Below are 12,500 nucleotides of genomic sequence, written 5' to 3' on the forward strand. Positions count from 1 at the left end.
TGGCTTCTGAACGATGGTTAATATTTAGATTTATACTATTTTATTCCTTTTTTGTTGTATCTTTATAACACAATGTCTTTCCTCAGGACCACTCCAACAGGATAAATGATGTGCATTTCTGTTAATGTGGGAAAAGACACATTTGGATTTATACAATAAAGATGTGTAGCACAGCATAATATTGTATTGTAAGTGTATTGCCATCCAGACAACGGTTACATACTATAATATATAAGCTATTTGGCAAAGCAAATCAATAATAACATACAAACAAATACTTCTGTTTCCTTCTGTTTACCTTGTTTATCACACAACTCCCCCGAGAGCCGCACAACAACCACATTTTCCTGCTCAATCCATCGTGGGCGGCTCACGATGTAAAACACGATGTACACACACAGCACAGGGATCTTTTACATTCGCCTGTTTGTCTCTATATTCATATGTTTCATGACGGTGATCTGATCCACATTCTGTTGATTTATGAACGTGATTAAACGCTGCACGTGGCCCCTGAGAGCGAAAAGGTAAAATGACCTAAATGGAAACCCACACTGCAGGAATGTGATCTGCTCCTCTTCGATCGATATCGCTCTCTGGTGATTGTTATTCGTGTCACCTTAAGCTTTAATGCACGAGCATTAAATCCCTTCTCAGAGTCGTATCGATAAAAAAACAACCCACTGAGATAAACTGAGGGAAGAGTCAGCGGCTGCACGAGCGCTGGGACAACACAGGGACAGACATAAAGAGCAGAGGAAGAAGGGAACTCATCGAAGGTTAAAACAGAGGAGGAGGAGGAGGAGGAGGAGGAAGCTAAAGATTGATCGGGGCCGGCAGAAGAAGAGACAGAGCAGAATGAGAAGAGACGCTAATGGAAGAACGATGTGTGGTCCTACTTCCGTATCATCCATCAGTTAGGTGAGGGGTCGTCTTTTCCCTTTTCCTTTCTCTGTGTGTGTGCATGTGTGTGTGTGCACGTGTGTGTGCATGTGTGTGTGCACGTGTGTGTACGTGTGCAGGGCTCTAATGGACCCAGCGGCTACATGGGGAGCGTGCCTGACAAAAGTTCACATTCATTAATCATAACCCGACCACTTGACGCTGCAGCCCTCTGCTGCCTCCTGGTTCCTGGCGTCTCCCAGCTTCCTCCCAGCTTCCTCTCGTTAAAGCCCCAGAGCTCGATGGTGTTGCCCAACACACGACGCTGGAGCGACTCCATGCAGCTTCAAAACAGATCCTCGGGCTCTAGGGGGGGGGGGGGGGGGGGGGGGGGGGGGGGGGGGGGGAATCATATCTTTTATCATTTAAAACAGGGAGTTTCAACCAGGGGTCCGCGGCCCCCTGGTGGTCCGCGACGGCATTGCAGGTGGTCCGCGAAATTACTATTGAATATCATGAAAAATATTTAAAATAAGATAAATATGTCTAAAATAATATAAAGGGGATGAGGGAACCTTGAAACCGGCTTGGGGCTAGAACCTGCCAGTGGTTTTCCCCTGTGCATGTGTTAAAGGTAGATGTAGACGAGCAGGTGAGCTAGGTAGAAAAACTCTCAGGAGGTCTTGGAGATGTAGTTTGTATGATGGGAATTTTTATTTTCCCAAAAAGAGTTGAAACCAGTTGAAAACCCCTGATTTAAAAGATGTGATTCTTATCAGATGAGATGATTTAACCGCTCTCGTGGAGACATGTGCTCAAATTCAAGATGATCCTTTTTTAATTTAGGTTTTTACTTTTAAAGGTTTACATGCTCTCATATCACTTTCCTCAAACTCTCCATGGCTGCAGCTCCTCCTTTCAGCCTCTGTCTCAAACGCTCGATTTTGGATTCTGAATTCCAAACTACTAAAATAAGTTTATCTCTTCTCCGAGTTAGGATGATTCACTGATGTTCTGTGGACAGGACCGTCCCATCGCAGCTGGAGGATGAGAAGAAGAATCGTCTATGAATGGACGGCGCTGCCTCATTATTTTGCTTTGGCAAAACGGGCGTCGCGACACCGGGTCGATGCCGCTCTGCACCGCATCAACACAATAATGACTGCAGGTGTGTTTATTCACCGATGAACTCCACCTTCCATCCAAATATCGACCTTTCTGGATGTATTCAGTTCCCCTTTTGTACAACGCTGCTGTTTCTGTCTCTCACACACACACACACACACACACCTTTTCACTTCACTTCACATTTGTCTGTATGTGTGTGTGTGTCACCGCTCAACTGTTCTGTTGTGCTACCGTTTGATGTGCAGCCCTTTGTCAATTCTGCCAAATTTTTGACAAGCGAGAGGGAGGTTGTGCCATTACAGCCCCAGAAAATGTCCGGCGTCGTTGTTTCCCCTCACAAAACAATATGTTAATCCCCTTTACAGCATGAATATCTGTGAGATTAATTATGGATTCAATTATTTACTCGCGGGACAAGACCACAACAAAGACTCACGGAGCCAACAAAGCCCAGGCAAACAACAAAACTGCTCGCTTATCGAGATTTGTTGCACACACTCATTATTTGCAGTGAGTCACCATGTGCATCGTAATTATCTTTCACTTACAGTGGGCACACACACACACACACACACACACACAAACACACACACACGCACACACAAACACACAAATGATGTCTGTTTGATGTTATTTGTACTGGATGTAAACCTAATTTTGTTTCGGGCTGATAATAAAAATAATAATAATAATAAAAAGATGCCTGTGTAAAAATAACATCAACACAAGTTGCTCTGCCGTTTCATTGTGAAGTTGGAAAGTAATTAATATTCTTTGATTCCAAAAACATTTTTGTTAGTGTCACATTGTGAAAAAAACGCTGTGTCATCAACCTTGTATTTTGCAGAAGTGGTGGAGGAAGCTCGGATCCTTCAGTAGGAAACATTCATTCTGCAGGATACTGGTTCTTATGACTGACATATTATTATTAATGACGTTATTAGATTGTCGATACTGATGCATTCAGTGTGTATCATTGTACTAGAGAGGGAACAAATGTCTCAGGAACTCATCGGCTTCACTTTCTAGCCGCAGATGCTACGTCCTGTTCTGTATCGAGCCTGTAGCTCTGATTGGCTCGTGAGATGATTGATGAACGAGAAGGAAGAGAAACACTTAAATTTGCATTAATCTTGAAAACTCTCTAAACCTGGCTTCCTTTTGTGAAATGACAGATATTGGATATTGGAAAAACTGCTTTTCTTCTTCTTCACGCCCGGGGCTGTTACTGACTTATTTGAATAACACACTGGGACGACAGTGCTTCAGTGAATGCAGGTTCCAACAGCGTGTTTCCAGGCGGCTGGATACAGTGTATAAATATGAATCAACTTGTTGTGTGTAGTATCACTCTGTCAATCTAAAATACAGCCAAGAGAATTCACTCATGTGCTGCCAGACCCACACAAACACAATGCATACACACACACACACACACACACACACACACACGCGTGCCTACAGATCGGCTGCAGCCACTTTACATTCTGGTGAACCGGCGTGCTGACAGGAGCGAGGCCAAGCTGGTTCCCTGTGACACCTGCTGTCCGACACAACCAGAGCATGACAAACACACTGATGCCTCAATAGACTCACAAAGGCGACCGGCCCCTCCGCCGTCAGATTGGAGGGAACAGGAGAGAGAGGTTCAGATCCGACTCACTCGAGTGCATCTGGCTGTAAAGGTGTTCGTGTTTCTTCAACGGCTCCGGTGCTTTGACGTGTGGATGTGAAGCGACACGCGGCAGCAGCTTGTTCTTGTTCTTGGAAACACAAAACACTGAAGTTTGAGATGGTTTCTGTTTTTTTCGGTTCCTCCGACCAAACTTTTCAAACACGGGATCAACTCCAAATCGTTATTTGGCCTGATTTTGCAAAGCGTTTAAAATACAAAACCTCCCATTCAGCGAGTTAAATCTGGTTCTGGTCAAACATGCCGATGCTTCAAATCTTCATTCTTTGTGCCAGTCACTGGTTCAAGAAACGCCACATTGAACCAGTGCAGCTGGGAGTTTACTCTGAGGAGGATTAGTTTGGATTAGATCTGAGTGATACAGGAACTCAGTGGGGACTCAGGATGTCATTATTTCTGCCGGCCCGGGGAATACTTCCCCTCCTGGGGCAGGACGGCTGCCATGTTCTCTCTCTGCCGGCACCAATGTCAGGTGAGCTACCAAGAATTTACCAGTGGTGGTTCGATGGAAAACCAATATGATCCAAACTAAGTTTAACAAGTTCAACACTTCATCCTCCTGCTAGGTTTCACAGAAATTCGTTCAGCTATTTTCATGTATAATCTTCATTACGTTCATAAAACATCCTCAGATTTCTGCTAACATGGAGGAGGGAGGGTCTGTGACCTCAATGGGGAGGGGGGGGGGGGACACCAGGGGATGATCCAGATGATTTGGCTTCACTTTAGGGGACCTGTCATGTCGTCCATCTTTAGATACAGTCTATGTAATGTGGACACAAATTCACAGTAACCACAAGCACAGTTCAAATAACAGAGTATCCCTCACTGCTTACAAATCTTCAGGCGGCTGCACCGTGATTATGTTTTTTTTAATACAAGCAGCACACACACACACAAACACACACAAACACACACACACTCACACACACACACACACATACATGAATGCACACATGTGAAAAACATGTCTCATTCCCTCATGCAGAAGCTCCAGTGAGTGCAGTGTAGCTCATCAACACAATCTTCCCTCCTCGATGTGGACGTGCGACACCTCGTTAGAACAGGTAGACACTCGGCTGGACTGACATGGCTCTTCTTCACTTTGTTGGAAAAGGATTTGTCACAGGTGATGTTCTGAGGTTGTTGCAGCTTTATATAAATACCAAGATTATTCATATAGACCCTGAGGTTACAGAGATACACTCTCTTGATTGTGAGGATGTTATTTCCAAGGAGGGGGCAGGCAACAAGAGAACAACAGAAACAACCTACTACATAAATCATGATTATATCTCTATCATGTCTATTTCTTTATTGGATTTATTCTGCTGCTCCACGTCATCACATCCCAAAGTACCAACACAACACGCACAACACTTGTGACCATGAAGCCACATGGAAAAAAAGACACAATAAAGGAAACTGCGAGGTGGAGGAATCTGTTCAGTGGCTTCCTGCTCAGAGCGACTGAAGCCGCTGCTACGTGATCAAAGTAACAATCTAGATCTGCAGAATCTGCTCGGATACCGGTGCCATTAGAGCGTGGAGGAGAAAAGCCGTGTGAGCTATGATTCATGTTCTCGCCGGCCAATGAATATCGCTGCCACGTGAAATTGCCCGATAAATATGCGATGGGAAAACAGGGACCATGAGCATGACTGGAATTTTTGATGGTTTGTGAACCGGGGGCTCGGAGGCTTCAAGGCGTAAAATAATGAATCACCTTGTGCAGCCGGTGGTTCATGTTAACAATAAACAATACAATAGTTATTTAATCCCTTCTTAAGTGTAACAGTGAATCACACAGTTGTTGTTTTTGTATTGCAGCATTAAACCACTGCAGCCATTGTCACACTGTCCTGGTCTATAAGAGTTTAATGTATGAAAAATGATTGATTTGACTAACTCGTGTTTCAATTAAAAAACACAACAGAAGAAGGAGACGCCGGGAATTTCTGTGCAAAATCAATTTGCATGTGAAACTCTTCTTAACCCCGGAGACTTGAAAGACCGAGGGGACGAGGCGGCTCGGGGGGGAAAAAGAGCAAACGCCTGAGATATTGTGTATTGAAAGGATTTTTCTTTCCTGTAGACGAACTTTGAAGTGTTGTGGACATTTGTTCGGGGGCATTTTTCCCACATGAAAACAAGAAAACAAGAAAACAGCTCAGGCAAGCACATCGCCTCGGCTGCTGCTTCGAGGAGCGCGTCCAACAAAACAAGTCGAAGAGTTCTGACTCCAGCTCGGCTCTTCAAAGACGGAGATTCACAGACGCTGCAGTTTGAATTGTGTTTGCATCAGACCTGGTGCTGCATTGATATGAAGAGTAAATACAAAACATAAGTTTCTGTTAATACGTTCTAAAAGAAAAACTAATTTACAAATCTGTGTGAATCAATTTGAGACAGGATTTCAAATCATCTCAACATCGTTCTGGTTGCTCCACCGATGCAAGAGAAATATACATTTTAAAAGAAATGTGACGAGCTTGAATTAATGCAATTTATTGATCAAGCCCGTTCCTTTTAGTGGACAGGGTGAATGAAGGCCCTTAGATGAGGAGGTAATGGATAAATGATTGACAGGAGATCAATGTATTTCCCCTCAGAGCCTCACGTCCAATGAGAAATCTCTATTTGACCATATACATCACTATATACGTGATTTCTGACGTACCAAGGTTTGAAAACCAAATAATAAACACGTTTGATCTTGCAGACAAACGGTTGTTGACTAATTCTCAAACCTCATCTATGGTCATTGTCTGTGAATCCTGATGCTCCAGATACTGTTCAATGGGCGCATGTATATTTTAGAAGATGTAATTATCAAACTTATTATACAAGAAATGTAATTGAAGCCTCATATTTTGCAGCTTTAACATTAATTTTGTTTTAAATGCAACCAAATACATAGAACGCCCACGCTATCGAGTCCAATCCATAACTTTGTACAAACGTCTGTGGCAGCTCTATTTGTTGTGGAGGTATTAGGACACGTAGGACAAGTAGGACATGTAGGACACAGGACAGGCTTCTAAACGAGGGCAGCATCCCGACAACTGCCCGACCGTGGCGGCTCAACCTCGCAGCTCGGTTCCAGGGCGCGTTCCAGCAGCTCAGAGGAATACGGGAGCAGGTATCTGTATAAACAGCCTGTTAAGTAAACAGGGCTGCAGTTCAGCAGCTGCTCCTGTCAGAGCGCGGACCACAGAGAATAGAGGTGGAATATTATGGACTGTACAAACACACAATCCAACAGCAGCGCACACAAATACTCTGCATCGCGTTTTCTATATCACACACACTCACTGTGTTTTATTGTTTTAAGGAGACACACTGACATCTCTGGCCCCTTTTGTGTGTCTGTGTGTGTGTGTGTGTGTGTGTGTGTGTGTGTGCATTGGATTACAATGACAAATATCTATCTATTGGAGAAGGAGAAGAACAGTCAGTCTGATACAAACAGATGTGTCTTCACTCTGCGTTCAGAGAATAGAACACACAGTACAGTACAAAGGGACAATAGAATATAACGGTTATAGAAATAGAAACAACGGGATGAGATGCGATAAGAGCACAAATAAATACACAGCCACAAAATGAATATAAGAGGAAGAGGAGAGGGAGGAAGAAGAGAGGGATGAAGAAGAGATGGAGGAAGAAGAGAGGGAGGGAGGAAGACATTAAGTCATACACCATCTTTTCAGCAGATGAATGTGTCCCTGCAGGCGAGAGGCATCACTTCTCTTCCTGATTTCTCCTCAGGCACTGACCCAGAATCAGCTCCTCCTGTTCCAAAGTTATTTAAAAAATAAATTAAAAAAATAATAAACTAAAAAACTGACGCTGCATCTGCTCAAAGTCAGAAATTATATTTTGATATTTTCCAGCGGAGCTTTGTAGTTAGAGTCCCAACGGTAGATCAGGGGGAATCCACCATTGGGAATCCCCCCCCCCCACCCCCCCCCCCCCCCCCCCCCCCCCCTCCCCTCATGCTTGTGGATGATTGATGACTCATCCAAGCAGACTAATGGGACGGGTCATACATATTTCATAACAAATATCTTTGGGTGTAAAAGCAAATGTTGTTGATCAGAAGCTCAGTTCACGATCAAGTGTTAAAATAATGTTGTGATTTAATTGGAAACTATTTTTTAGGATAAGGGGAAGTAAAGCTCAGTTCTGGATCATTACTTACTGCACGTGCCCACAGCTCCCAGTGGACCCAGTGGATTCTATTCAAACAGCCTGCTGGTCATCACAGCACACACACACCATCACTCTATGGGTTGAAACCAAGTGCAAAATGCACAGAAGCAAAAAGTTACTTGAGTTACTCTGTGTGAAGCCTGTTCCAAACCACAACCCCCGCCGTCACACACATCTCTGTTTAGTTGTGGTGAAGTCAACACAAAAACACCAGCGCGCACAAACCCACAAACAACACAACCGACAGTGTTGGTTCGATTCCCTTCTCACAGGGAATCGGAAGAAATGCTCTTGTACTTGTACACATTCCACATCAGTTGCTGCTTGACTGTTGTTCACCTGAACTAACCTGTACTGTGTGTAACTCTTTGTGTGTGTGTGTGTGTGTGTGTGTGTGTGTGTGTGTGTGTGTGTGTGTGTGTGTGTGTGTATTGGTAACATCCACCTGCTGCTCTGTCACCACAGCTCTACATCTTCCTCCTCATCTTCACACTCCTGCTGTTTGTGTACACGTCTGTTATTCTCTCACTCCTCCTGAAGACGCTCTCGACTTATCTGTTGTCTTCTCTCTCTCTCTCTCTCTCTCCCCCCCCTCCCCTCTCTCTCTCCATCCCTGCATCGGGAACTCATCTATCAAAGCTGACAGTGGCTGTTGTCGTCTCACAATTCCTGCTGCTGCTCCTGCCTCTTTCAACAAATACACATTTTCAAAGCCTGACGCACAATAGATATTGACACAGTGAGTTTACCAGTAGCAAATATTTTGGGCCAGTACATTGAAATTTCCCCTTAAAACGTATTTTTCTCTGCAATGTGAAAACACCAGTGTAAATATACAACTATTTCTAAATATAAGATATAATTTAATCAGAAGGATTCATTTCTGTTTAATTGTTCAACGTAATAAAATTCTTTCTCTAATGGAAAAAAAAAACATTTAGAAACAATCAATACACCAAAGTAAAATAAAATGTGTCTGAGCAGAAAACCTCCACTTATTATAGTTACTGAGTTTGTGTGTGTTTGTGTGTTTGTGTGTGTGTGTGTGTGTGTGTGTGAGTGTGTTTGTGGTTGTTCTTACTCTTAAGCAACATATTTAACAGTAAACATTGTGTTGTTTCTAATTACTTCAAGCTCAGCACTGTAAAACCACAGGGTGCAACATCGGAGCCTTGACTGTGTTTGTATATTCATGTTTTTTTCTTGCAATTCTATCTCTGAGAGGACCGTGTTCCAGGTTTGTTCCTGGAGTGTGAGGACGTTGATGGATAAGTTAAGACCTGGTTCTGGGGGGGGGGGGGGGGGGAGGGGGGTTGAGGTAAAGACTTTGTCTCTGGTTAAAGGTTGAGGTCAGACAAGTTGTCGTCACAGAATACAATCAGAGAGCCGGTCAGAACCAGGTTGTGAGGACGGGTGGGGATCAGCTCATCTCCGAACTCGATTCATTGGATTTTTCCTCCTCGTCATTTATCCAAATAAGCTCCTTCAGCTGGGTCGGTATATTTATCTTCCAGTAAACCTGCTGCTTCCAAGCAGAGACATTTCAGCTAATAAATAAGCTCAATATAGATTAGCAGTCTCTCACTGGGAGCTATGAGAATCGTAAATGAACTATATTTATATTTATATGAGCTTTTCCAGAACTTATCGACCATTTCAAAGCAGTTTTCCAGTAGAAACATTCAACCATTGACATGCACACGCCACATCTATAGGCAGGAGTTTTTCCCATCAGCCATTTGGGGAACAGGGACTTGTCCAGGGAGACTTCAGAGAGCAGACTGAAGGAGCCGGGGATTGAACCACCGGCCTTCAGCGAGTGGACGAACCTGCTCAGTCACAGCGAGCCACAAATCCTGCTACGCCTTCTTACCGGGACGCCTTCAGAGGACACATGCACCAAAATGGAATATTTTAAATGTCAAAATAGTTTTTCCACGAAGGAGGGAAGGAAGGTCATTGGAAAGTCACAGTTCCAGCTGTCAATCAAGATGTTGAGACCAGTTTTTACGGCATCAAACTGTGAACTGTGTTTCAACCTGGATGAGAAACAGGTAAACGTGAGGACTGGCTTCCTGCTGAGAGGCAATACTGACCCCCCCCCCCCCCCCCCCCCCCCCCCCCACACACACACACACACACATACTGAGAAGAGGAACCTCAGCCCCAGTGCCTCCCCGCTGCTTCCCCCACTCGCAGACCATCAAGGCAGCGAGCGAACCCCGTCCCTCCCTCACGCCGCTCCACGCTGGTGATGACACACTGCAGGGGGGGGGGGGGGGGGGGGGGTGTTCAAAGTGAAGCCTACTCCTGGAAGATTTTACCAACACTTCTAGTTTTTAATTTAAGTGTCACTAAAGTGGTTAGAAATCCAAGTTTCCTGAAGGTCCTTTTGTTTCCTCCTGGTTGTTAATGAGCCAGATGTTTGGTCCACCTGAGCCCAGATGTGGCTCAAACAGCATCATGTGAGAACCACTGCTCATCTTTGTTTCCTCTAGATATCAAAACCCACTCACTTCACTCATAAAGCTTTGAGTTGTTGTTTTGAATGTTTTTCATGTTCTTAAAATTCAAAAGCTGATAATTTTCGACCTTTAATTCTCAATTACAGCTTGAAAAAAATCAACACAAATACCAATGAATATCTTATTTTCTTGTTTTTTGTTATGAATTGTTGAGTTAACTTTGATGAGGGGGCCATTTAGGATTCACAGCTTCTCCATGAGCCCAAACCTTCTATCCTAAAGTTTTTCTTCTGTAGAAACAGCGACAGGGAAACACTTTCCCTCAAACTGAGCTCAGGTCAGCAACACAGTTCACCACTGGAAGAGATCTGAAAGCAGTCGTACCTTTCTGTAGACGATCATGTTGGGGGACTTGTCCTCAGGGTCCACGATGCTCATGGACCTCATGGACAGCAGAGGTCGGGCCTTGGGCATCGGGACGCTCTCCTTCGCCTCCTCAGAGCCTTCACTGGAATCCGGCTGCTCCTCCTCCTGCTGCTCCTCCTCCTGCTGCTCCTCCTCCTGGTTTTCCTCCTCCTGCTGCTCCTTCTCCTGCTGCTCCTTCTCCTGCTGCTCCATCTCCTGCTGCTGCTCCTCCTCCTCCTCCTTCACCTCCTGCTGCTGCTCCTCCTCCTCCTCCTCCTCCTTCACCTCCTGCTGCTGCTGAGGTGCCTCAGCCATCTCCCTCTTTCAGTCTTCACCTCCTGTCAAGTTATCCTCCCTCCTTTATCTGTGTCAGGCTCTATCTTCCTCCTCCTCCCTGGCGTCCTCCTGCTCTCTCTCTCCTCAGCGTCGGGGAACCTGCTGCAGGGAGAGAGGGAGATGAATGAGCCGACTCACCCTGAGTCCTCCAGCTTCCTCTCTGCTCGGCGTCTGTCAGCAGGACGGATGAAATAAAGGCATCGTGAATTATCCTACTTCCCAGTGTTATCTCTTTGTCTCGCTGTGAAAGTCACATGGGACCGAAGTTGCAGGAGAATATAAATTTAGCTTCTGCTCTTTTTCTTTTATCTCTTCAGCAGCTTCACCCGTCACGGATTTAAAAGGAGGTTGTGTTTCCTGTCAAACTACACACACACACACACACACACAATGAGACGAGTCGATTCTCCATCGCATTCAGAGTGACGTCTTAGCCAAGAGAGAATAACAAGTTGCTGTTAATGTGCGTGAGATGCAATTTAAAAAGATGGAGTGCGTCCTGATTTCACACCTACTCACACAAACAACCATGTAATGTTAATCCTTCCAGATACCTCAGGAGAGGAGGCGGATCTTAAATTAGATAAACACTTCTCTACACGGTATCTTCCTAAAAGTTTAAAGACTTTAATCTGAGTTCATGTTTTGTTTCTTCTTCAAGGCGGGGGGGGGGGGGGATTAAAAGTGTGAATTTGCATCATGTTATTTGCCAGGTTTCCCTCTTTCCACACATTTGAAAACAAGGTAACTGATATTATAACTTGAAAATTAGCAGGGGTTAACAACTAAAAGTCACCTTTAAATATGAAGCAAAGGAAAATGCAGAAATTGAAATCAGTGGACACACACACACACACACACTTTGTTTCCAGTGACTCAAGGTTGTGAGCTCTCCTCTGTTTGTCTGACAGCTGTCAACATGTTGACGTCTGAGGACAGATGAGTGGAGACGAGGTGAGAGAAGAACCAGAGAAGAACCAGAGAGGAGGACATGAGGAAAACACACTTATGCATGAATGTGAAACCACGAGTGAACCAAATCTGTTCGGATTGGAAACACACTGAATTGAAAATCTGAAGAAAAACATTTCTTCTTGAGTTGACTGAGTGGAAATGGAGTTTCTTGTGTCTTGTGTAAATTTTCAGAAAACAAAACAAATTCAATGAATATTTGAATTTTCTTCCTGAAAAAAAAACATCATGGAAGAAAAAAAGGAAGAAAATACAACAGAGGTCGACTGGAAAGTCAAATAATATAAACCCTGAAGATTGTGTGTGTCTCTGTGTGTGTGTGTGTGTGTGTGTGTGTGTGTGTGTGTGTGTGTGTGTGTGTGTTTGTGTGCAGCATTTAGCTCCATGTCTTTAGATCGATAATC

At 44.3% G+C, this 12,500-nt stretch overlaps 1 protein-coding gene across 3 annotated transcripts in view; it reads right to left on the reverse strand.

Moving 5' to 3' along the window:
• The window catches only part of rgs6 (regulator of G protein signaling 6), a 60,906-nt gene that overhangs the window by 45,148 nt on the left and 3,258 nt on the right, over positions 1-12,500 (reverse strand). For 2 of the 3 annotated variants that reach the window (XM_053445204.1, XM_053445202.1), the window contains exon 2: positions 10,768-11,226. In XM_053445204.1, coding sequence (XP_053301179.1) covers positions 10,768-11,103 — 336 coding nt within the window. In that variant the 5' untranslated portion in view covers positions 11,104-11,226. Of the gene's footprint in view, positions 1-10,767; positions 11,296-12,500 lie in introns of all 3 variants that reach the window. The other variant, XM_053445203.1, reaches the window with a different exon arrangement.

Source organism: Pleuronectes platessa, chromosome 17, assembly GCF_947347685.1.
Source record: "Pleuronectes platessa chromosome 17, fPlePla1.1, whole genome shotgun sequence".
NCBI lineage: Eukaryota > Metazoa > Chordata > Actinopteri > Pleuronectiformes > Pleuronectidae > Pleuronectes > Pleuronectes platessa.